General features: G+C 34.9%; 1 protein-coding gene across 6 annotated transcripts; it reads right to left on the bottom strand.

Annotated features, from left to right (window-relative positions):
* On the bottom strand, positions 1-26,763 carry LOC103150407 (complement C4-B-like). 6 transcript variants are annotated; one of them, XM_016680687.1, is made up of 43 exons: positions 26,636-26,763; positions 26,193-26,376; positions 25,928-26,105; positions 25,770-25,840; positions 25,604-25,689; positions 25,431-25,513; positions 25,198-25,285; positions 24,396-24,504; positions 24,185-24,317; positions 23,155-23,267; positions 22,879-23,028; positions 22,627-22,797; positions 22,327-22,518; positions 21,938-22,081; positions 21,720-21,843; positions 20,463-20,534; positions 20,153-20,368; positions 19,941-20,055; positions 19,636-19,706; positions 19,403-19,542; positions 19,087-19,302; positions 18,956-19,007; positions 18,786-18,875; positions 18,499-18,705; positions 16,685-16,760; positions 9,957-10,149; positions 9,767-9,862; positions 9,365-9,527; positions 8,840-9,024; positions 8,613-8,717; positions 6,312-6,365; positions 6,166-6,225; positions 5,996-6,086; positions 5,798-5,923; positions 5,665-5,710; positions 4,913-5,003; positions 4,301-4,375; positions 2,258-2,360; positions 2,094-2,183; positions 1,009-1,113; positions 684-767; positions 449-581; positions 1-373 (listed from the first exon to the last, which is right to left on the bottom strand). In XM_016680687.1, the coding sequence occupies exons 1-43, from the start codon at positions 26,698-26,700 to the stop codon at positions 232-234; spliced, it is 5,088 nt and encodes a 1,695-aa protein (XP_016536173.1). In that variant the 5' UTR covers positions 26,701-26,763; the 3' UTR covers positions 1-231. The 6 variants fall into 6 exon arrangements, with proteins under 6 accessions (XP_016536173.1, XP_007570076.1, XP_007570077.1 ...); XM_007570014.2 differs by lacking the exons at positions 8,613-8,717; positions 8,840-9,024; positions 9,365-9,527; ... (1 more) ...; positions 9,957-10,149; positions 16,685-16,760 and adding exons at positions 6,591-6,775; positions 7,129-7,291; positions 7,669-7,764; ... (1 more) ...; positions 11,986-12,041; positions 15,795-15,870 and having other exon boundaries at positions 6,312-6,470; XM_007570015.2 differs by lacking the exon at positions 6,312-6,365 and having other exon boundaries at positions 8,559-8,717.

The raw sequence follows: 26,763 nt of genomic DNA, 5'->3' as shown, positions 1-26,763 counted from the left end.
CCCAACAAGAAGTCATGTTTATTTCAGCTACATATCATGTAACTCCAACATGAGGAAATAAAAACAATGCATTAACTGGAAAAAATAAAGTGGCGCTCTAGCAAGTCATTTACTTTCAGTGTGATTATTACTTTTAAGTTTGTGATATATTTTTTATGCTACAGAAGGTAATTTATCCATCAGTTGTAATGTGTAAATTGCAGTAAAGGCTAACAGATTCATGAGTCACATTTACTGTCTGCAGCCATCGGTTTTGTACTCGTCAATAAATTCATTGAACTCATTACAAGTACGTGTGTTTGCGGATTTTTTGCAGTCGGTATCTAGCGGTTTCTTTTCCACCCAGGTGTTTGATTCCAACAGATACTGCATGCTACGAAGACAGAAAAAAAAACAGTGTCAGTGTATTTAAAACTGTATTTTTATCAATACAACTTATGTTACTTACTTTCCAGTTAAGTCTTTAGTGGAACCATCTTTGCCCATAATCAGATACTGTCTTCCTAATTCTAGCTGCCCTTTGCACTGAAGCCTTTTGGCAAACACCCGAACACTGTTGGTTGTCACACGCAGGTCTCCATCTGGTAAACAAAGAAAATTATATTTCTAACCATAAAAAAGCCCAAAAAGAATTTAAAAACCTCTATTTCTTGCTCCCTTGGTTGCTTTGGTTGGTCACTTACGATATTTGAGGACGTCGACGACTTTAGTGCTGTACAGCTCAAAGTTGCTCTTAACAGAAATATCCTGGACTTCTAAAATGTAAGCTGGTATAAAGACACACAAATACAAATCTGAATAGTCTGTTATGGAAAATAGATATTTTAATTAAACATACCTATCACGGTTTTATTTGAAGTAGCACATGATTTAATATTAGATGTTTTTTTATTTATTGGATTGTGTCCCTCAGTAGATATAAAAAAATGAAAAAAATGCAGCAAATCCTCAGAGTTATTTGCCAACAATATCCTTGCAGAATAGTAAATTCTTGTAGCGACTACTTACCATAATCCACTCGGGGGGAGAAGCATGCATATTCAAAACGAGTATTCTTCCTTATGTTTTTGAATCGGTTAGATTTGAAGGTCTCTTGTACTTTATGACAGGGTCCTAAAAAAAGCACACAATGACATTTGCAATCCATAAGTGAAACATGCTTATCAGACGTAACATAGGTCCAAATGTCTTTTTTTTTAAATTCTAGGATACATACATGTACTTTCTTCATGGAGCAAAACAGAAAAACAGGCAAAATGTGGTGCTAAAAACCTGTCCCAGGTCACAGATGCACAAAAAGTGCTTGTGGACTTAAAGAATCAGTACATGTGCTGCCTGATCATTTTTATTTCATGTTGGTTGACCAGAAATTATAGTGAAAGTCCAGGCGACAGTGTCCAGTTAAACCAATTAGACAGAGGAACTCCTTCATTCCAGCACTCTTTATACCCACATAAACATAACAATCACCAGGTCTGATTTTAAGATGCCTTTTTTCATATCAGTTCAGAAGTGATTATGATTCTGCAATTCACGTTTAGGTGCTGAAATAATATTTTGTTAATAAAAAATGGTAAAAACTGAGGTTTGAAAATAGTGATAATTCATTTTCACATTATTTTAGAAAAAAATGAAAAAGGGATTTTATGCATTTCTAATTATTCCTGTTGATGCCAATGATCTATGCATCCAATGGCATCAAATGTGTGAATAAAGAAAATCTGCATGTATGTAAGATAATCTGTTCTGTGAAACATTGGAGAACAGTAGCAAATAAAACAGACTCATAAAGGCTGAGGAACACAGCAGACAGGTCAAAGAGAAAGTTGTGGAAAGATTTAAAGCAGGTTTAGGTTATTAAATTATATCCCAAGCCCAAAAAGAGTTGGATCTCCACCCAAACCTGAGGGGCCAGAGCAGCAAAAACATATCAAAGTGATCCTTCTATTACACAGTTGTGTGGTACTGCATGTTGGTCAATTACATGTAAATTCAATTATATAATGGTTGTGTTTGTATAACATGGAAAAGGTGAATCGGTATGAATATGGTTAGATACTGCATGTGTTCATATTTTTGAAGTGAGTGCCTACTTTCTGCACACTGGCAAACATCCTCTGAGCACAACGTGGAGACCAACTTGCTTCTTCGTGAAGGCGAGTAGAACACGGTGCACTTTATATCTGCAAAGAAAAAAAAAGTAAATTCAACATGTATGACATTAAGAGATTATGTAAAATGGAAAAGGATATACTACCAGGTTCATAGTAATCATAGAAGACAGCTGGGGCAGGCTGCAAAAGGCCAATTGGCACCATCTGATTAGCAGTAAAGCTCACACATTCCCTGGTTTCATACAGCTGGAGACAAAGAGAAAACCCATGTTACTACTGGACATCCGAAATACCCTGATTTTAACTAGATTTTAACCGTACCTTATTGAAGTACATCAGCAATCTTCCAGATGACAGCTCATAATGACTAATGTATTGCTCTGGGGATGCTGTAAGCTGAGATGTAAAAAAATAAATAAATAAAAATAAAAAAACTCTCAGAAAAGAGACAAAACCTTTATTAGGAGCAACTACTGGATAAAATGTTTTGGTCTAAATTAAATAAGAATTTAAATACATGAGAGCAGTAGATGATTGGATAGTAGTTTTCTATGAGATACTGACTGGTTTGAACTTTATTACACTGAACACAATTTGATATTTCTGTGTATTATCGATAACACTTTATTTGAAGGGGTGTGCATAAGACTGCCAAGATACTGTGATACATGACATAACACCTGTTATGAACATAAAGGAGTAGTTATGAATGTTTATGACTGTTGTCATGAAGTGTTATTTGGTAAATAATAACACTTTTAATGCAAAGTTGCTTTAAAAATTACATTAAAAGGCAGTAGTTTTATTCTTATTGTTTTTCAAAACATGTATCATCCAACACATGTGTATAGTTCAGCATTTTACATTTACAGTAAGAAGTTTACATCCGTTGAAGAAAGACTGGCACAACATTTCTGGAAACAATTATTAAGACATGCCTTTCAGAGTAGCATATAAAATGATCCTTTACATTGTCAAATGAGCTTTGAAGAGGAAGTAGAACAACAAACCCTTTCCAGGTCTTCAACTTTCACCTCAAATCCACTAAGTAATGTGATGTCTGCAATGCCCATTCCAGTGAGAGGGCTATTTGGGTTATAACTATGAGAAGAAAAAAAAAATCAAATTATGTGTCTTTACCTTTTCTTCTTTTGCTATTGCTAATTCTGTATTTTAAGAAGGGAATTGTTCTGAGAAAACATATTTGACCCCAAGCAGAATATTTAAGTTTTTTATTTTGCTGTCACACTTAAATGTCATAATCAAACTAAATTTACAATCATTCAAGACAACCATATGAACTACATATGTTTGTTCCTCTGGTTCATATGACTATATGTTTCCAAATTAATATATATATATATATATTCTTTTTATTTTTTGATTTTATTTTTTTTACAAAACCTGTCTAAATAAACGGGACTGGAGGTGGCAAACAGCCACGGAGAGATATGCTCGTACCTATGGACAATTTAGGGAGGAAGCCAGAAAAAATGAAAATTCTGCCCAGAAAGATGCCAACCTGGAATTTGAACTTGAGACCTTTGTGTGAATAATGCTACTGAGTGCACCGCTATGCCAGGCAAAAATTACAACCAAGGTGAAAACAGCTGCTGACCTACAACCGTCTGTCAAGGTTTTTGTGAAATGATCTGTTGGATCAAGAGGCATAGTTAAAGTCCAGATTTGCCTCTGATTTTTATGTCTTGTACCCTAAGGAAGCTATATTGTTTGAAACCCTCCTATGGTCTAAAAATAATTAGAACAAAAAGTTGGGCCAAATTTCTTTCACATCGACAACATCGGTAATTGATTCAAAGGTTTAATTGTTGTTGTGGCCTTCAAAGGTTTAAAAGCCAATTACTTTGAAGTGGAAGCTGTCTTGAATAGCTTTTTCTCTAATAAATGAAGTCATCATTTGAAAACTGCTTATTGTATTTACTAGGGTTATTGTTTTTCTGAAATTGCTTCATCTGGAACATTTATGTGGGACAAGAAAGCAAAAACAGAATCCTATAATAGGTCAAATACTTTTCACAGTACCGTGTTTACAATGGATTATCAACTAACCTGACACAGACAGTGTAAGTAACAATGCTGTCTGAATTTACATCATTTTCAAGGTCTCTTCTGCTTCGTGTGAGAGCGTCAAACCNACCCTGATTTTAACTTGATTTTAACCGTACCTTATTGAAGTACATCAGCAATCTTCCAGATGACAGCTCATAATGACTAATGTATTGCTCTGGGGGCTTTGTAAGCTGAGATGGAAACAAAAAAAAATCAACTCTCAGAAAATAGAACATTTATTACGGGTAACTACTGGATTGATTTTTTTGGTCTCTGCAATAAATAAGAACTTAAATACATGTGAACAATAAATAATTCGACAATAGGATTCTATGAGGCAGTAACTGGTTTCAACTTTATTAAATTGAATACACAATTTGATATTTATCTGTAAAATCTTGTGTTTGAGTTTATAATAAAAATAAAAAATAAAAATAGGGGGAATTTGAACTGCAGATTAACCAAGTCACTGGTTTCCAATGTCTCCTAATTACTAAAATGTATTGAAAGTTAATAAAGAATCTCAGGTAGTTTTGTCCTTATTGTTTTTCAAAATATTTATCATCCTGCAGATGTGTATAGTTCACATTTTACATTTACAGTTAGAGGTTTACATCCCTTGAAGAAAGACTGGAGCAACATTTCTGGAAACAATTACTTAAGACATGTGTATGAAATTACTCTTTACACTGTTAAATGAGCGTTGAAAAGGAAATAGAACAACAAACCCTGTCCAGGTCTTCAACTTTCACTTCAAATCCACTAAGTAATGTGATGTCTGCAATGCCCATTCCAGTCATAGGGCTGTTTGGGTTATAACTAGGAGGAGAAAAACAACAATAAAAAAATAATCTTCAAATTTTCTGTGTTTGTTCTGAGAAAACATATCTGACCCCTAGCAGAATATTTGCTGGGATTTCAACCTAGAATTTTCTTGCTTAAATGCAACAATGCGACCAACTGGACCACTGTGCCTGGCCAAAATAGTATCCAATGTGCAAATCAGCTGAAGACAAAAGAAAATACAGTGGTATGTCTCACATTTGATGCAAAACCAGACTCTTGTGAAATTATTTTGTGAATTAAGCAGCATAGTCAAAGTCCAGATTTAAATCCGTTTAGATGTTTTAGAATGTACCGTAAAGTGGCTGTTTCTGTTTGAAACGCTGTCTGGCCTAAAAAAAAAAAATGCACAAAAACTTGGCTCAAATGTCCTTCATGTCGATGTAAAAGACTCATGGCAGTAGTTGCAAAGGGATAATTGCTGTTGTTGCAGTCAAGGGTTTGGGTGGGAATTACTTTGATATTGATGCTAGTTTAAATAGCTTTTTCCCCCTGGTGAACTAAATCATCATTTGAAAACTGCTTTTTGTATTCACTCGGGATATCTTTTTTCTGAAAATGCTTGATGATCTGCAAAAATAGAAATCTGTAAAAATACTTTTCACAGTACCGTGTCTACAGTGGATGATCAACTAACCTGACACAGACAGTGTAAGTAACAATGCTGTCTGAATTTACATCATTTTCAAGGTCTCTTCTGCTTCGTGTGAGAGCGTCAAACCNCCTGACACAGACAGTGTAAGTAACAATGCTGTCTGAATTTACATCATTTTCAAGGTCTCTTCTGCTTCGTGTGAGAGCGTCAAACCGGTCAATCGGTGATCGTGCTTCTCTGGTCTGCTTTCCCTCAGTAGCATCATAGTCGTCGTAGTAGTCATAATTTTCTATGATCTTTTCTGCAAATACAGAGATATTGGTAAGCATAAAGTGTTATTGTTTTCTGTTAAAAGTATTGTTAAAAGGCTTACCAGTGTATTTGACTTTTCCCTCCACTTTGACACTGATATTAAGTCTGGAACAATCCTCCTCTGGGTCCAAGAGATGGTAAGCCTTTACAGTCTGCAAGAGTAGGAGATTTACTGTAAAGTGTATAGGGGTCAGTCATGAAATACAGAAAGAGGAAATGAAAGCCGCTCACTTTCAGCTTTATATTTCCTTGTCCTCTCAACTCTATTGTAATGTTTTTCCCACTGAGTTTCTAAAAGGAAAGATAAAAAGAACAAAAATTACTTGAGAAAGACATGTCCCTTTCCCATTAATGTGTGGGGAAATACTCTTTAATACCTGCAGGTCTTTTTCCACTTTTTCTTTTACGTTTTTCAGTTGAAGCTCAATAATGTCATTTTTTCCTGGGACTGTGAACTCTGCTGTAACGTCTACAATAGAACCAGTAGTCTTTGCTAGTTCATATTCTGACAAGGCCTCCAGCGCCATGTTGGTGTCCTGGCCAGAGAGAAAACCTGTTAAGTTATCTTTAACTTGTCCTACTTTTTCTGATTATTGTATAACATATTACAACAAAAATATCAAAAACTGCAGTTTCCAAGAAAAGAGGACTGTTACCTGAGTTGACCGGTAGCCCCCTTTATAGTTTTCTTGGCGGACTAACCAGCAGGCTGTTAGGTTTGCCCAGTGAGTGTTGTTATTTTTCACTGCAGCAAGAAGAGCGTAGGCTGTTGTCTCAATTGTGACGGCCTTCTGTCTTTCTGGACCGGTGCTATTTGTCCACATATAGCAACCATTCTTGTCTTTTTTTAAAAAAAGGATACAAAGAAAAAAACAACAATAAAGAGTTACATTTTGGATGCATATCAAAAGTACTCTGAATACCAGTTTGCAGTAGCTAAAAATACATTGGTTGAGGGAATGGGGGGCATGGCAGTATTATTGTCATATATTGATATGTGGAAAAAAGAAGACATTTCGGAAATTCTAAGTTACTTTGAGCAAGAAAGGTTTAGTCTGACTCAGTGTCAGAAAAAAATATATAATTTTCATATCTTTTTCAGATGTTGTCTATATCTAAAAGTGCAGAAAACAAGTTATATCAAACAACGAATTTGATATATCCCATGCTCAGTATCAGTTTGATTACACATGCCTGTTTTAACCATTGATTGAAGTTTCTCCCATGCACGTAGCTGATTGTTCTCCTTTGGCTGGTCAACTGCTAGGCAATACGCTGTTATAGCCACTGCATAGGTATGGCTCAGCTCTTCAAGTTGTGATGCAAGATATGTCGTTGCCTTTCTTATGGTTGCTTCCTGTTAAAAAGTAAAAAAGTCGTACTTTGTTTAAATAAATAAAAAACAAAACAAATATATTTATATCATGCCGTATGACATGACACTGTCAAAAACGTGACAACGTGACATATCCCCTGTTATGAAGCTGAAGGAGTTTTCATGATTGTGTTAGCAAAAGTGCTACTGACAAGGATTTGTTAAAATATTGAAGACAATAGACAAAATACATTTGCTCTAAAAATGTAAAAATCAAGAAAGAAATATAAAAATCAACAAAGATACAGTCAAGCAAAATAGATGGACATGTTATAGGTCTTAAGACTAGCTTAATAGTATGTTATATTTTTAATTTGATTCTGAAAGACAAAAAAAAAATCTAACTTTGAAAATCTCACCACTTTATTTCGATCTTCAGCTTTATGAAATGGAAGGGACCGGATCAATGCAAGAGTGATGAAAGCAGTCATGGCAGCATCTTGGTCTTTCCCTTTCTGTATAGTGAAAATGGATACCTTTCACATTAACTAGTTTTTATCTAATTGCAGTTTTGTCAAATATGTATACACTCCAATGTGTCTTACCAGGACATGTCTGTGTAACACAGGTTCTGGGTCTCTGAATGAGCCATCGCTCTGCTGTACTGACATCAAGTATCTGACAGGGTGGCGAATTTCTTCTTCTGGTACAACTTTGAGCACTCGACCCCGCTCTCCATGACCATCTGTNATCAACTAACCTGACACAGACAGTGTAAGTAACAATGCTGTCTGAATTTACATCATTTTCAAGGTCTCTTCTGCTTCGTGTGAGAGCGTCAAACCGGTCAATCGCTGATCGTGCTTCTCTGGTCTGCTTTCCCTCAGTAGCATCATAGTCGTCGTAGTAGTCATAATTTTCTATGATCTTTTCTGCAAATACAGAGATATTGGTAAGCATAAAGTGTTATTGTTTTCTGTTAAAAGTATTGTTAAAAGGCTTACCAGTGTATTTGACTTTTCCCTCCACTTTAACACTGATATTAAGTTTGGAACAATCCTCCTCTGAGTCCAAGAGATGGTAAGCCTTCACAGTCTGCAAAATAGATTCTCTGTAAATTACAGATATCATCCTGAAATACAGAAAAAGGAAATGAAAGCCGCTCACTTTCAGCTTGATATTTCCTTGTCCTCTCAACTCTATTGTAATGTTTTTCCCACTGAGTTTCTGAAAAAAATAAAAATAAAAAAATTACTTGAGAAAGACATGTTCATTTGTCATTACTGTAAGAAGAAATGCTCTTTAATACCTGCAGGTCTGTTTCCACTTTTTCTTTTCCGTCTTTCAGTTCAAGCCTCAGAATGTCATTTTTTCCTGGGACTGTGAACTCTGCTGTTACGTCTACAATAGAACCAGTAGTCTTTGCTAGTTCATATTCTGACAAGGCCTCCAGCGCCATGTTGGTGTCCTGGCCAGAGAGAAAACCAGCTAAGTTATCTTTAACTTGTCCTGCTTTTTCTGACCATTACTCAATGGATAATAGCAAAAAATGCATCCTAGAAACACTCTCCAAGAAAAGAGGATTATTACCTGAGTTGACCGGTAGCCCCCTTTATAGTTTTCTTGGCGGACTAACCAGCAGGCTGTTAGGTTTGCCCAGTGAGTGTTGTTATTTTTCACTGCAGCTAGAAGAGCGTAGGCTGTTGTCTCAACTGTGATGGCATTCTGTCTTTCTGAATCGGTGCCATTTGTCCACATATAGCAACCATTCTCGTCTGATTTTTTTTTTTTTTTTTTTTTAAGAATGCAAAGAAAGAGAACAAAGTTACAATTTTGTTGAATATCAAAAGTACTCTGTCTTCAATACTGGTTTGCAGTAGCCAAAAATCAATTGGCCGGGAGGGGAGACATGAAAATATCATTGTCATATATTGATATATGAGAAAAAGAAAACATCTTGGAAATTCATTAAAGGTTTAGTCTGACTCACTTTCAGAAAAAATAAAATTACATAATTTTCATATCTTCTTTCAACCTCACATTTGTTGTACAAAACATTTTATAGCGAGCAATGAATTTGAACCCTATACTCAGCATCAGTTTGATTTGACATGCCTTTTGTTGCCATTGATTTAAGTTTCTCCCATGCACGTAGCTGATTGTTCTCCTTTGGCTGGTCAACTGCTAGGCAATACGCTGTTAGAGCCACTGCATAGGTATGGCTCAGCTCTTCAAGTTGTGACGCAAGATATGTCGTTGCCTTTCTTATGGTTGCTTCCTGTAAAAAAAAGTTTTGCTTTATTACTGTTCTTTTTTTGCAAAAGTGTTACTGATAAGGATTCTTTAAAATGTTGACATACTGTAAAACAATAGATAGAATACAATTGATTTGTAATTTGGTAAAAAATAATTGTATGCTTGATATAGTCAAGTATAAAATAAAACCAGCTTTAAAGTACGTTCTATTTCTAATGTGGATTCTGAAAGGCAAAAACATGTAATCTTTGAAAATCTCACCACTTTATTTCGATCTTCAGCTTTATGAAATGGAAGGGACCGGATCAATGCAAGAGTGATGAAAGCAGTCATGGCGGCATCTTGGTCTTTCCCTTTCTATATAAAGGAAAGCCATACCTTTCACTTGAACTAGTTTTTATTGAATTGCTTAAAGTTTTGTCAAATTTGTACAGGCCCCAAAGGGGCTTACCAGGACATCTCTGTGTAACATAGGTTCTGGGTCTCTGAATGAGCCATCGCTCTGCTGTACTGACATCAAGTATCTGACAGGGCGGCGAATTTCTTCTTCTGGTACAACTTTGAGCACTCGACCCCGCTCTCCATGACCATCTGTCTGACGCTCTGCCACCAGTGACAGAACTTTGACAACAAGAGCAGACCCCCTTAGGAAAAACAAATACAAAAAAGAGTAAGAAGTGGGTCTTAAAAGTTCAAAGACCTTTGTTAAAATTCTAGGTTTTTATGACCAAAACAACTGATTCTCTGATAAATAACCTCAAACATATCATATTAATGTGATATTTATCCTGTAAAAATAACTGACAGACAAATGTTGCGGGCATCATTATTTACCATTATTTTCATTTACCCTTAGAAATGAAAATAATGTTAACTGATTAGGTTTTTAAACGATTACAAACACTACGGGTGAAACAGCACTTGTAATCTCAGTCTACCGCAGAGTCCAGATTCATCCTCCAGATCAACTTCAAATGCCTGATGTCTGATTGTGTACAGACAATGCAGACCAGGAAGTTGCAAGATTCTAAATATTCAGGCTACTGCAGATGAATAGCTCATAATTTAGGTGCAATCTTTTAATTTTATTGTTTATATGCAGTTAGTGGGACCACAGTCATATGTTTTTTCACACTGCAGGAAAAAGGTTACATATACTTATCTGCTTGATCTGATGGCATAATGTGGATCCTCTGTTGAGCTTATTGAATATTATCTTAGCCAAAAGAAAATAAAAGTCAATTGAATTTGTCATTATTATTACTTAAGAACCTAGAGGCAAGAATAGATTAAGTCGAGAATTTTTTGATGCCTCAAGTTAAAATGACAGACATTGAGAAAGTCTAAACATAAAATAAACGCTCCTCTGACCTAGAGATCTGGATTACGACTCCTCCCTGCAGCCAATGCACCAATCAGTGGCTGACTCCAAACCAGCCCCTGTCTGACAAGCCTTATTGGAACCACAACTCTCAGGGCTCCAGGGAGCGGTGCGTAACTGGGCTGGAAGTTCTAATTCAAAAATGCTCAGTCTGGCCTTGAAGCCAGGCCGGTCTGGATTGGCCCTAGGAACAACCTGTTTTTATAAAGTTAAAGAATAAGTAATTCTGTTTTAGGTTTTTTTTTTATTATTAATATTTCTTAAGTACAATATGCTGAACCCAAAGTTAAACCCTCTGGAATGAGACAAAGGATTGTTTGTTCTTCCTCAAACAAAGTATTAAGTGTTTGTTCTAAGCGTATGCTGGTAGTTATAATGTGTTCCAATTTATACAATTTGAGGAAGAATAACAATATTAATAATAGTGCAATAACACTTAATGACATATTTCTAACTCTAGCTACTTGTGGTAAGGGGAAATATGAAGGACTCTGTTATTAAAGCATTTGACAGTGTGATAACACTTATGTGACATCTTTATAACTGGTCCAATATGTTCCACTTTGCATGAGGTAAGGTAAAATATTAATGACTCACTTATAATGATTTCATGACAGTCACAGTTAAGGCTAACAACAAATGAGAGGGTAATGTAATAATGCACGGAGATACTGACATTTAAGTTTGATTCTTAAAACCTATTATGACATATTTATGAAATATAATTCTTGGTTAATGTCAAGTTGTCATGCCAAAGACATAAACAATGTCAACTTTCTATTAAAAGTGTCATTATTTTCTGAATGACACTCAATGATTACAGTCAGAAACATTCACGAAGACGTCATCATGTTCATGATAGGTGTTATGTCATGTTTATGAAGGAGTGTGCATAAGACTGTCTTACCTACACTGAAAAAATGAGAATTGAGGGGTTTTTGAATTTGCACAAACAAAATAAGTTAATACTACACAATTCAGTCATCTTTCTTGTATTTACACAATTGAATNCTCTGCTGTACTGACATCAAGTATCTGACAGGGTGGCGAATTTCTTCTTCTGGTACAACTTTGAGCACTCGACCCCGCTCTCCATGACCATCTGTTTGACGCTCTGCCACCAGTGATAGAATTTTTACAACAAGCGCAGTCACCCTTAGGAAAATGAGACGCAAAAATGAGTACGAATTGGTTTTTAAAACTTTACAGACTTTTGGTAATATTCTAGGTTTTAAAGACCAAAAAAACACTGATAAATAACCTCAAACATATCGCATTTACATTGTAAAAATAACTGAAAGGCAGATATGTTGGGGTGTCATCATTTTTGGAGATAATTGGGCCCAAGATGCATGTCTTATACATTGAAAAAAGAAAAATAGTTGAACCAACTTAATTGAATTCAATTAGTAACAAGTAATTCAATTAAGTTTAGCCAACTTAACTTAATAAGTTGGTTTAACTTGACAAATTGAAGTCAGTCTTACTCAAAACATTTAGTTTTCTTCAAATAAAGAACCAAACTAAGAAAGGATCTTCTTTTTTGGGTCAGGCAGCCTTTCAGGAAGCGAGTAATTAAAGAAGGGGAAAACATGAAGCAAAGATCTTTAGGCCTGGAGTCAAACCTGTGACGGCCACGTCAAGGACTAGGGCCTCCTTATTTGGGTTGTCCTTTAGCCCTGCACCACCACAGCATGCTGGTTGGTAGAGGATCTGTCCCTCGTGAAGCTTGTGTCACGACGTCAGATGTATATAAATGCAACATTGAACTTTATTGTTTCAAGTAAAGTCAAAGTAAAAAGTTTCCTCAAGTTAAAAAAAAACTTGTAAGTTGTCATTACTAAACCAAAAGAAATGTGAGATTAATGTAAATAAGTCCATAACATGAACTACAGCCCAAATACACTTTTTAAGAGTGTAGAGACAGTGATGGGTGAAGAAGCATTAACAGGAACTTAACAAAGGAAAAGACAGAGAGCCAGGGCATGGGAGTGGCAAAAGCAACGAAGACCACACTGTAAAAAAAAGTCAGTAAATTTACGGTAAGAAAATTGTGAAATACCAACGGTTACTGACCGTGATATCCAAAACATTTTGTTACCGTAGAAAATACAAGGAATTACAGTAAGTCGACACTGCAAAAAAAAAAAAAAAAAAAATCCGTAATTCTATGGTAAAAAATGGTAAAATACCAACAGTTACTGACTGTAATATCCAAAGCATTAAACTATCGTAGAAAATATGTGGAATTATCATAACTCAATAAACATATATCCTAAGTAATTTTGACAGTCATGAAATGTAGAAAATACAGAAATATATTGTAAAAATATAATTGTAAAATTCATAGAAAAATACTGTAATATTGCCAGCAGTTAATTACCCTAAACTTAACAGTACTAATCAGAGAAAATTACTGTTTGAACTTTACCTTTAATAACATAAAGTTACCTAATTTTTAAAGTGCAATCAATAATACTTTTATAACAAATTTATATCAGTAATGATTTCTTGGTTAATGTCAAGTTGTCATAAAGACATTTTGAATAATGTCAACTTTGTATTAAAAGTATCATAATTTACCGAATGACACTTTATGACAACAGTCATAAATATTCATGAAGGCTTATTCATGTTCATGACAGGTGTTATGTCATGTTTATGACAGTGTCATGACAGTCTTATTCACCCCCCTTCAAATAAAGTGTTACTGGAGATTGTCTTATGGTTCCTTTTCTACTTTTTTTTGGTACTCTCCATTTGTCTTTTTCTTTCTGAATCACCATGGCATGGTCCATCAATAAATTACAGCAAAAATGTAAATGTGAATTTTGTAGTCTCTTCCCATGACTAATCAATTTGACTGTATTATCTATACATAGAGAAACTATAACTTATTTTGAGTCACTGATATGTTAACTCACAGAATTTTGAGAGCTGAACTAAGGATTTTTCAAGCAAACAAATGCTATTTTTTGCTGTTTCTACAAATTATTTTGAGAAATGCACATACTGTTTGGTAAATGCCAACAATGACTTGAGAAATGCACCATAAATTTGTCTTAAATTGTTTGCCTGCATGAAAAGTGTACACATTTACAGCTTTGTTTCTGCTAGCTTGCAGGAATTATAACTTACATAAATGGTTGAAGACAACTTATTGGGCTTCATGACACTCAGATAAATGGTGAGTATCTATTTCATAAATTGCCTAAAATAGTTATGTTTGTAACTTTTAAAGTCTATTTGTGTATTGAAATTTGGACATACATTTGTTTAATATGTTACAAGGGTTCTTTCTGTTTGGGGACATACATTTGCAAAAAGAAGAAATAACCAAAGGTGCTCTTGCCAAACAATAAAAACCTTGATCGACGTGTACATTTCATTCATAAAATGCAACATATCTGTGGAATGAAATCCATAGAAACATCCATAGAAATACTTGCCTTTATTTCATGTCCTGATTTGTGCAATGTTTTTCCACATTATTTGGTGTTTATAATTCAGTTTCATTAGTAAAGGGCCCCCTACTGGCAAGGCCTGGTATTTTATAACTGAGCTCATGGCCTAGTAGGTCAGATGCATGTAATGGACCCAGGTTTGACAAACTAATATTTAGTCTGATGGGGAGGCGCAAGGGAGGGGTGCTCAGCAGAGAATTGCTGCTCCAAGACGGAGCTTTGTATGAATGGGTGGCGCGTTGCATGAGGAAGCATTGAAGCACAACCAAATGGTTGCCATGGAGATCCGAGGTTGTCAAACATGTTTTCATGAGGAAATGACTCATCATGAACAAGGAATTATAACAGGAATTGTGTGTATATCATCATCAAATCTAAACAATTGATGATGGGTTAGGTAATTGATGATGATATACACACAATTTGTAACAGTTGATACACACCAATTAAGGGCTGTTCACTTTTTAATTTATCAACCCTTTGTTTTTTGAATTTTTGGGAAATTTTTCTGTTTGACTTTCTGCATTGAGTTGTTCTTGTGTCATATATCCTAAATTACTGGTTAAAAAGTAAAACATTGTAAAAACATGTTTCTCCCAAAAGAAAGGATGGAAGGATGAAGATAGAAAATTCCCTGTGTTACGACTGACAGGAGTAAAGTTAATTATAAATGATGAGTGTGCAGGTGCCTGTCGCTGATTGGTTCAAAGAAGATGACGGAGATGTCCTATTGGCTGCTTTCCGGAGGTGACGGACATAAAAGCTGCTGAAGCGGACTTCCTGTGTTCCATCCTCGACCTATCTCCACCGGCCACACCCTTTCCTTTGGTCATCTGTGTTTGAGTTCTGGAGTGTAGGAGTGAGCTGCCGTTTATGTTTCCTCAGTTTTCTCATGTTTTTCTTAGTTAGGACAGTAAGTTTTAGTCCTTTGGTTTATTTGCGTTCGATTAGGTAAGTTTCTGTTACTATTTAGTTTCCTTTTGTTTGTTGTTTTCGGCGATAGCTCACTCTGAAGCCAAGTACTCCAGTGGTAACACCTTTGTCAAATACATCTTTTTAAAAATAAATAATAATTATCAACTGTTCAACTTTGTGTGTGTCGGTTGTTGAGATCGGAGGAGGATGGATCCTTCATGTTGCGACCTGGCCCCCCCTAGACGGGTCGCAACACCCTGAAACAACAAGTCTTGTTTTTATTTATGTTTTTTGTTTGTGTATTTTGTCTGGTTGCAGAGAGGATCACACCTGTCAACAACAAACAAAGGTTTAAGTGTTAAACATTTGTTTGTTGTTGACAGGTGTGATTCATAAATTTTCCCCTACAAACTGTTTTTCAGTTAAAGACACAGGATAAATATTACACCCAAGGTGAAAAAGGTTTGGAAATTATCATGAAAATAAGTAACTTCCATACTCATGGAATTGATCTAGAGTAGTTACTCACCAGTTACTTAAAGCCACAGACGTAAATGATCCATAGGATCCATCAGGGTTCTTCTTTGTTAAAATGTGCAGATAGCCTGAAAATGATTGAACCATTTAAGAAGTAAGAAAAGCAATGTCATTGAACACATAATGTTTACTGGCAAGCCTCATAAAGATGGGAAAAAATAAATAAATCTTAAACTAAACTATGATTTCACTCCATTATTTTCATTTTAATCACAATCTCTGGTCTCTTGACCAACCTTTATCCTAGATATGTTTATACCGAGGGGGCAATAATGCTAAGATTATGTATATGTATATATACTGCTCAAAAAAATAAATTCCCTTCTCACCCTCCGCGGGTGGTCTCTTTCATCCTCTGAGCTCGGGTCCTCTATAGTAATGTAATTTAAATGTATTTAAATTACTATTTTTATAAAATTCCCCTCTCACCCTCCGTGGGTGGTCTCTTTCATCCTCTGAGCTCGGGTCCTCTNAAATGTTTGTAGTTTCAACTTAATATTTTCAAGTAATCTAATGTAAATAAAATATGTTGATTTGACAAGCTTTAAGTATTTGAGGGAAAGAGGGAAAATATGTCTGTTCTACTTATTTGCATTGTGTGGGACGGATGTACACAATAAAATTAAGTAAACTGAACAGCTTTTTTCTTTCAGTGTAGTTTTTCAGTGATATTCTAATTTACTGGATGTATCTGTAGTTAAAGAATGTGTATGAATGCTTTACAACTTGTTGTTTTGCTTTCCATCATTAATTTACTAATTTTTCACTGCAAAATATTTTTCAGTTGAATTTACAGGATAAATATTACACTCAAAGTGAAAAAAGTTAGGGAATTATTTATTATAAAAATAGGTAATTTCCATGCACATGGAAATGACTCACCAGTTAGTTGATTTCACAGTATAAAATCCTTGAAAAGATCCATCACGGCTCTTATATGATAGAAGTTTTACATAGCCTGAAAATGAATTGACCACATAAGTAGCACATAAGTAAGTAATGCAATGCCACTGAACCCATCATGTTTACTGGCAACCCTCATAAAGATGGGAAAAAAATATTAAAATAAACTGTGATTCCACACCAGTATTTTCTATTCAATCAGAATTTCTGGAATTTTGACCAGAAATTCTAGATACATTAACACAGAAGGGACAATCATGCTAAGATTTTTATTTATTTATTTTTTGTTTTTATTGAAATCAATGTTACCACCCAAAGTGGCAACCTAACAATTACTATGAGATAAATATAAACATAATACTATTTTCTTTAGACCAAACCAGCTAAAGGTAGATGGTCTATGATCATTTAACAGTTAATCCATGACTTCATGTTTTTTTGAAATGCAAAAATAAGATAACACCAAGTCCTCTTGCCTTAGCCACTCTAAAGGTATACTATTTAAGTGTAGCAGGTCTCCTTATCCTTAAGCAATAGGAGGTTTCTACGAGAAAATTACTTTGACAGTCAGTGTAACAACTAAAATGAGAATTAAAATTAGTAGAATTATGACACATAAGGTTGGATAAGCACTTAGGAATAATAAGGGAAGCACAAAATCTCCCATTATTACTGTGAGAAGATAATAGTCAACTTTTGTAGTAAAATTACACCCTGCAATTTAGATACATTTATTTTAACACATCTTTGCTTTATATGTGCAAAGATGTGCACATATACAGCACATGTGAAGCTATCACATGTGGTGATAGCTTCAACCAAGAACATTATATAATTTTTTTTTTTTTTTTTAAAAAAGCTTCACAGTAATATTTTCAAGTAAAACTTTTTAATTCAAATAAATATCCTGGTCCTTCCTAGTTAGAAGACATTTTACAAATGTTATATTGCATAATTCCAAAATCAGAACTTTGAGATTGTTATTAGAATTTGACAAATGTGACTGAAATTAAAGGTTTGATGTTTAAGTAGTATTTTACTAGGGATCCATACACACAGTCTACTGCAAAAGTGCTCATGCTGTTCAAACTTTTCCTCATTTTCTCATGTTAAAGCCAAACACCTCAGTGTATTTCATTGTTAAAAACAATAAGGTATCACAAAGTTTTTATAAGTTTATGCATTATTTTCATCCAAGTTTGGGTATTCAGTTCTATATACTATGATACCCTTTAAAGAAAATTCAGCACAACAAATTATTTTCAGAAGTTAATAAACAGACTCCACCTGTGTCAATTTTCATCTCAGAATAAACGCAGCAGTTCTGTGAATGTCTCAAAGTTTTTCTTGACATCAATGAACAAACATATTTATGATTTGTTCATAAATATATGTATATATATATATATATATATATATATATATAGTAATTTAAATACATTTAAATTACATTACTGTTTCCACCCAAAAGAGCAGTCTAACAATTACTATGAAACAAAGGGAAGTAAAGTATTAGTCATTAAATCTAACCAGTTTAAAGGTAGATTGTCTATGGTCATTTAATATTAAATCCATGACTTCATTTTTTCCTGAAATAACAATAAAATAAACCCAAGGTATTACTTTAGCCACTCTTCAAAAAACTAGAGGGTATACTATTTAAGTGTAACAGATCTCCTCATCCCTATAAATTAGGAGGTTTCTACAAGAAAATAACTTCATTCGTACATTGATTTCTGCAGGTTCATCACAAACAGTGATACTAGGTAAATAGCTGTGTGTTGTTTTCCTACCATGTTCAATTTTATCAAAGGCATCATCTCGGGCCCCAGCCTTCAGGTCAAACCACTGGTCACTCAAGTCAAGGTAGCGGATGGCTAAAGTTGTTGGTGCTAGTCTCACCATTGTCTGTTCAAGGCACCCAATGGGTAGTACGATGAGCCTTGAAACTATTTCTGGAGAAAGAAGATTCTTAGCATGTGATTCCCCAAATCCATTCCCTGTTGATGAGAGCGGTGAAAGATTTAGATGCATATCATTTCTGAGCTGAGCTGTATGTCTGAGCCCAACTGCAACCCACCTTCCATTGAAACAAATATATTGGAGTTGGAGTCGGGGACTGTGTTGTCTGGCACAGCTCCATCAAAATATATAGTCCGTGAACTCCGCCCTATTATGACAACGACGTGTGCTTAAAAACGAAAACTTTTACAACCAAGCAAGAATCGCTAAGAAATAACCAAAACTCACCATCTAAATAAAATACTTCTGTTTTTTCGTCTCTCTGCACTAATCCCTCAGTCTTCAACAAAATTAAGCAGAGAAACCGATTACTATGTGATACTGGAAATCATTATTTAGCAGAACTCTTAACCTCTTACCTTTACGTTTAAGTTTTTCTCCAATGCATCGATTCCATTCTCCCTTCCAATGTCATACAGACGTATTTTAATTGGTATAGGACCAGTTACCATGGGGACAACTGAAAAGGAAACAAACTGAGAAGAGTGGTTCTTTACAGTGATTTCAGTGAAGGAGGTGGTGGTGGCGGAAGCAGGCGAGCAGAGGCCTTCAGTTTGTTCCATATGTACTGCAGCCTGTACAAATGCATGTGTAAAAGTAGAGCAATGTCAATTTCCTTCTAAACATTTTGAGTAAACAGTTTTCCGAAACAATTATTCTATATAACTTATTGACCTGTAAATCGTTTTCACCATAGTTGTAGATAACAGGTGTAATGAACAGTTGTTCAAACCTTTTCACTGAGTAGGGCAGCCTCAGAGTCACAAATGACTCTTTGAAAGCCCTGAGCTCATGTGGCTTGACAACACACAGGCCTGAAATGAATAAAGCAAGGATATGAGTTTGTTTGGCAAATATTTAAAAGCTATTCTGAAAGAAAGTCTTCTTTTTACAGTCTGCTCTCTTACCTGTTTCTGAAGATAAAGTGACTACTTGAATTTCCCACGTGGTGATAGAGTCAGGGAGTGTCAACGTGTGACTGAAACATGTTCAGCAACATATACTTTAAAACACATTTTTAACAGTAGTTTTTAAAAATGTTTTATAAATGTTTATGACAGGTAAATAATACCACTGATATAAGGACATCTACTTAGCTTGTACTGGACAAAGTGAACCTGAACTTATCATTTTGGGATTTTAAATTGCAGTAGATTGCAACAGTGGATGTGATAAACTATTATATATACAATCCAGTATTATGCCGTCTTACCTTTTTTTTCCAGTTACCAAAAACTCTCTGAATTCAAAGCTTGGGGGAAAAAATTGTCTAATATACTGATTAGCAGTATCCAAAAAGAACTCTTCAATGTCATCTGTTGTTGCAGCTAAAGGCAAGAACAAAAGTGCAATATTTGTAACAAGCTTCTAAATTATATTTGGGAAATGTCACTTCCTTTAATTCAAAACAGGGTGTCATCTTACTCCTTCCAAGTCCAATCTGAAGATCCTCTCGCATCTTTTTCTTCCTCAGCTTCTCAGCTGCAAGGCAGCACTTTAAGAAAGCAGCTGCACACATCTGATTTTTTTTCACTAGAAGGACCCGCCGCGATCTGGTCTCACATGTATTTTCATTCATAGGAATGTGAGAAAATGCATGTGTACAACAGATTTTCAGCTCAGCATCTTCAAACTCTAATGCTGGGAAAGAAAATAATATATATTTTGTATTTAGTATTGTTACAACATTTATCATAATATTATCAAAGCACAAAGGTTTGGCCTGAAATTTTACCCATTTTCCTCTTTTCTTCATTAAGGTCCACAGCTCGCCTTGATCTCACATTTTGTGATCCACAGTCAAAAGCTGCACAAAAATATTGTTAAAATATTATCAATATACAAAGTCTGAATGAAAAGTCATGTTACATCTTTATTTAGTAAAAATAAATATTAGAATTTCCCAAAACAGAAGCAAATGGGAGGTGCAAGGTTTGAATGTACCAAACCAGATCTCTACCACCTTTCGGTGTTTTCACACCCAAGGTGATAAGTCTATTTAAAATGAACTTCTGTCCAATGTTGACACAACAATCGCAGTAAAGTGCGGACCAAAATATGTATATTTTTGTAGTTAGCACATATATGTGCTAAATTCCTTTCAAAGAAGCTGGGTTTTTTTTTTACAGTTCTTAGTCTTTGTTTCTCAAACTGTAGTCCCTGGACCACTGGTGGTTCACGGGCGCCCCCTAGTGGTCCGCAAGGTACTGTATGTAAACAACTGTTGATTTGCTTTGACGTCAGCGCACGACTCTACTATGGAGGACTAAACCCGACATAATAAGAAATAAAAGAATAAATATATAAATAAAATAATAAATATATAAATACAAGAATAAATGCATATCCGACATAATAAAAAAATAAAAGAAGAAATATATAAATAAAAGAAGAAATATATTTAAAAAAAGAAATATATTTCCGCCACAATAAGAAATAAAAGAAGAAATATATATTTTTGATAAGAATTAAAAACATAAATATATACATTTTTGATAAGAAGTAAAAGCATAAATATATATTCAGGATTAAAACCTGCATATTGGATTTGAAACAGCAACAAATGTTTAAATCACTGTTCATCATACTTTATTATAATATATTCGAACAAAATATATTAAATAAATTAAAGAGAAGTCTAAATCTCAATTGAGAGTACAGAGAAAGAACAATTCTGTTTGACATCAGAATCTGATGGTCTCTAAACCAGCCAGAATCTAATATGCAGGACTTTCGATTTTTGACAGTTCTTTCAAACTTATTTGTGCTCAGGCCAGATTCTCTTAACAGAAGTTTGAGACACAATCAGCAAAAAACAATTTCGTTTTTTAAACTGAATGTCTCAAGTCAAATTCCATAAACTATATATAGCAAGGATTGATAAAAGAGCAAGTTTTGAAACTCAATAGAAGGCCTATATAAAGCCACAAGCGTAGATTGCAATTAAGAACATACAAAATGTCACTTCGATAGGATTTATTTACTTTCTTACCTTGCCTCCATGCTGATTTGGTCTGAGAAGTAAAAGAAAGGCCAGCATCAATGAGCACTTCTGCTGGGTTAGAGCCTCCAGTATATTTACAGCCAAGGTCATATGATGCCATGGTAGAAAACATCTGCAAAAGTAAAAAAAAAAAGGTATTTGAATTTCTATTTCTAAGAATTCCAATAATTTATATATAAAAAAAACTTGCCTGCAGTGTGTATTACCTGTTTGGCTGTCAATTTATTATCAGCTTTGAGACCATAGAATGCCTTATCCACGGCTAGCAAAGCCACTTTAGCTGTCTGGCCATGTAAATCTATGTTCAGTTTAGTTTGTCTCCCTGGTACAGGCTGTCTGTCATGTTGAACCTAAGGGGAAGTAGAAATATTGTTTGTTTTATCAAACTTTACATGCAAACTTATAAATCATATATACTTCACAAAAACTCAAGTCTTCAGTTTATGAACTTCTAACAATTACTTGTCAAACATTTCTCACAAATAATGTAAGTTTATTGTATAGAAATCATCAAATGTCCTGAAATGGCATAAACTGGGTTAATGTTCTGTTTGCTATCTGTCTCTCTGGCCTCTTAACCGTTCTGTGTACTCACTGCGACTTTTATCTCGCATTCATCCCTGACATCGACCCACACAGAGTCGGCAATGATGTCACCATTGTTGCCATGATAGTAACCAATCAGACGGAAAGATGGAACCATGTCAGCCGTTATCACCACACGGCCTACAGTGCGCGTACCATGGAGAAGTGAACCTTTAGTTATTATCATCCCACGGCTCAAAACCTGCAACACATGCAATTAAATGATAAATTATCAAACATGTCAGACACTGAGAAAAATGATTATTTTTTCTTTTTATACATGCTACATGTCAAAGTCTAATTTTCTCACCATGTAATAAATGTGTCCACGATGGTTTGGTACAGTTGGTGTTAAAAATGTTAGAGATAGTTCTTCACCCACATGGTAAACCTTGTTGGTAAGTGATATGTAAAGATAACTTTCTGTTGGTGATGAAGCAGGTTTAATAATTTGGCTCATTTGAAGACCACCTGCAGAGACCTGTAAGAGACAGAGGCTTAATGAGCAGCAACATGATGAGAATAAATGGTAATTCTTGTAACTGAGTTTGTAAATGCTTACATCAACTCTAACTGGAGAGGTAGGATTAAAATTAAAGGCAGAATACGCTCCCCCATACTCATTAGTGACGTCTGAAGCCTGATGGTTTGCTATGGAAATAGTTACTGGCACACCAACCGCAGGGGTGCCGTCGGGGTGTCGAACAACCGCCTATAAAAAGAAAAGGGGTGCAGAATGACCATAAAGAAACAAATGGATAAAAATAGAATAATCATAAGGGGAATGGCATGTTGTATTGTAATTAAAATGTTAAACTTTTGTCTCTCTCCAACTTACCACCACTTCAATAGGATATCGAGGAACATAATATGACCGCGTTCGAGACAGGTCTATGCTGTATTTATGAGGAACGATGGGAAGGTAAAGTTGTTCCTCTTGTACTTCACCATCTAAATAAGTAAATTCACACAGTAACGTCACTTTTTTCTGCACGTATGTACACACTGATATTCAATATGTCAACAAGTATCAGAAAAAATACTCAAAAAGATTCATAGTTTAATAACAAAATGTAAAGTCTTAATAAAAATAAAATACTCCCTCCAGCTACTCTAATAATTTAACCTAGAGTACATTAAAAAGCACAACACATCCTACGTCACAAACACAATGTTTATATGTTTGAACATTAAATATATTGTCTTTGTAGTGTACTCAATTGAATATAGGTTGGAAAGGATTTGCGAATCATTGTATCCTTATTTTTATGTTTTACACGGCGTCCCAACTTCACTGGAATTAGGAACGCAGCCTTTGCTTTCTGTGTTAAAACCTATAAAAACACCATATAGTGTATCTAATTTTAAAAAAGCTTTTTCAGTGTTGAATCTGATATTTATCTTGCACTTGTGATTAGATTTAAACATTGTTATAACCTGATAATTCGTATGTAAAATTGGAAGATGCATATTTTACTCTGCCTTTGTGGTAATAAAAGTTTATTTTAAAAGTTACTTTGCTAACATATTTTTTTCCTTCAATTTCACTGTGATATTTTCTAAGCCATTCTGACATCTTATTTTTATTTCCTATTACTTGTTTTTATTGGACAAATAATATTCATCCAATGTATTCGAGTCACTGGTTGCACTAATGGATGATAAAGTATCTTTAAAATAACAAGCACAATAAATGAGCTTGGTCAACTTAAGCTGAACGGATATTAGTGTTATAATTACCAAACACTTTTCCGCTTGGTAATTATAATCTCCACACGCATTCTTTAGTTACATGTCAACAGGATTGACAAGACTTTTGGAACTGAGTGTAAAAGGTGCTGGATGTAGGACACTGAGGGTGTGTTTACTTTGAATGTTGGTGACAAATACTCCCACGTAAAGCTGAGATCCACTGCTCTGCAAGTCAGCGAGGGTTTGGTTCAGCTGTGTCCAATCAATGTCTTTTAGCTGAAGAGTAGCACTTCCTCTTCCATCTGTAATCTGTGAAATCAATTTTTATTGTTTTCAAATCTCGAACGTGCAAAAGCAGAAACTGTAAATAGAAAGTATTTTCCTCACCGAACCAGTCTTTTCCAGGCCACTGATGATGTGAGGTGCTTTTTGACCTTTTTTCACGAAACCAAACTGGCAGTGGAAAGCACCTTTGACTCTTTCACCATATGAATACCTAGAAAACAGAGCACAGAAAGTCTGCATAATTTGTATTTGTATTAGATATGTTTTAAATGCCTAGGATATGGTTAGGCCAAAAAGTTTATTGTCTCCACTTGTCAATTAGATTTGCTGTTGGATGACAATAGCAACAGTCAGTCAGTCAGTCCATCTGTGACTCCTCCTCTCAAAGGAGACTGTACAGCTGAAAACATATAAAATAATTCCATTTTAAACTACATTTATTGATAAAAGTATCTCAAAGACTGAAAACAGCCTCTTCTAATTAGATGTTTCACACAATACTCCACAAATAAGAATCAGATTCACATGCATTCAAACAAAATAATCATTTATTTTTTAACTTATCTTTAATGATCTACTGATAGCTTATTTCAAGAGTTTCTGACTAGAATAGAATAAAATGCTCCTTAAGTGTCATTGTGATTTGTATTTACATTCATTCTTACAGTTTCTGATCATAACCCTGCAGAGTCAGAAAAAAATCATCAGTGGGATAAAAAAAAAAAAAATCATTTGAGCTCAATCAAGTTTTGTTGGAGAACTTTAGAAAATGCTTGGTCCGAAGGGTGAAGTGTGGGTGAAAGGTCAGATCCTGAGTGTGGTGGTCATAATATTATTGACAAAGACCATTTGATTTCAAAAGATAACCTTCTGCAGGAGCAAATTTACAATAATTGACACTTACATCGCTGAAATGGTGAAGTTAAACTCTTGGTCATTCAACAAAATGTAACGTCGTTCTGTTTCAATGCTCACTTCAAAGCTCGGTAAAACTGTAAAAAGGACCAAACAATGTGACGTTTCAAAAGGTTTTTTTTTTTTTTTTAATCATTTTATATCATGTTGAATTTTTTAAATATAACAAAAATATGTTTGTGAATTACTCTGAGATACATTTCGTGATAAGATTTGTCTTACCAAACTTTTGAACTTTGAACTCTCGTACAGCAGCCTTTGCTTCATCATCCTCATAGTGTGCCGTGATCTTGAACGTGCCCGATCTACAGAAAGAATCTTCTAATTACTTCAGTTGATTCTGTTTCCATGTCAATGCATGTTTCACAGTTTATTGTAAGTCTCTTTAAACATACTCAGAGACACTCGGTATTGGGAAACTGCCTTTGAGAATCCCCTCTGCTCTCTTCAGGGTGTTCATTATTTTGTTTCCGGCAGCATTCTGTTCCAAGCAAAGTGCATACATTTTTAGTACAAAATATGTTTTGTTTTGAGTTTTGAGGGTCAAAGACATCTACTCACAAACACTGATATGCAGACAGTTCCTTCATGTGGTCTAAACATGTGATTAAGAGTGAAAATCCTGTAGTTCACTGAAAATAAAATAGAAAATAAGAAATGCTGAACTTCTTGACTCTACTATGTTGTTGATGTTTTTTCAAAGTTATTTTTTTTTTTACCTTTCTGTGTTGGGTTGTACATTGGCTGATCAGTTTGTATGAAGATATATCCCCTGTGGTTTGACACCAGGACCTTTGTTATTTTCCTTGCACGGTCATCGCTGACCTCTGCTACAAGATCAAGGTATGGTCTCTCTGAAGTTCGCCTCTTGCTTTGTTGCCATGTCTCTCTGTCTATCTATAAATATGCAAAGAAAACAAGCTTGGTAAATAAAATTATTTTTCTTCCAGAATACATTTTTTGAATGTAAATAAATGTTCATACCATTAGCTCAACAATGTTCATGTCCTCCTCTGTTGTACATCGTGTCTTTTTCTTTTCAGACATAAGCATCCCTTGGTCTTCCAGGTACACACTCACATGTTTGTTGAGGTATTTACCTCCCATCTGGACAAGCACTTTCTCTTTGACACCCACATGAAAGACACTGGGGGCTGAGATGAAGAATCTGTGCACAAATTGATGAGGTTTAGTTTTTGTTGTATCCTTTAATAGCATCCTTTTGCGTTGCCTGCATTCAATGCATGCTGACAAACAATTGTAGTGCAACATATTTATGCATTTTTAAAAATAATAGTATTTAGGCAATATTTCACAGACAAAAAGTTACATGGAACGGCTATTATGGACTTATTGTTCAGATTAATTGTGAACAACAATTTGCATAATAATATTGCATGAAAATAGATAATTATAATTTCATTTACCTCTCGCCCAATGTGTCCTTCAGTATTGAGATCAAGAGAAGCAGTGAAACCAGAGACCACTTCATTTTGCAGCTCTGTTACTCTTCCTGCTCTGACGGAGGCTTTGGCATAACTGCGGTTTTATAGGT

This window comes from Poecilia formosa, unplaced genomic scaffold (assembly GCF_000485575.1).
Source record: "Poecilia formosa unplaced genomic scaffold, Poecilia_formosa-5.1.2 Scaffold253, whole genome shotgun sequence".
Classification (NCBI taxonomy): domain Eukaryota; kingdom Metazoa; phylum Chordata; class Actinopteri; order Cyprinodontiformes; family Poeciliidae; genus Poecilia; species Poecilia formosa.
The sequence above is the reverse complement of the archived record's forward strand: the minus strand, read 5'-3'. Positions and strand labels throughout refer to the sequence as shown.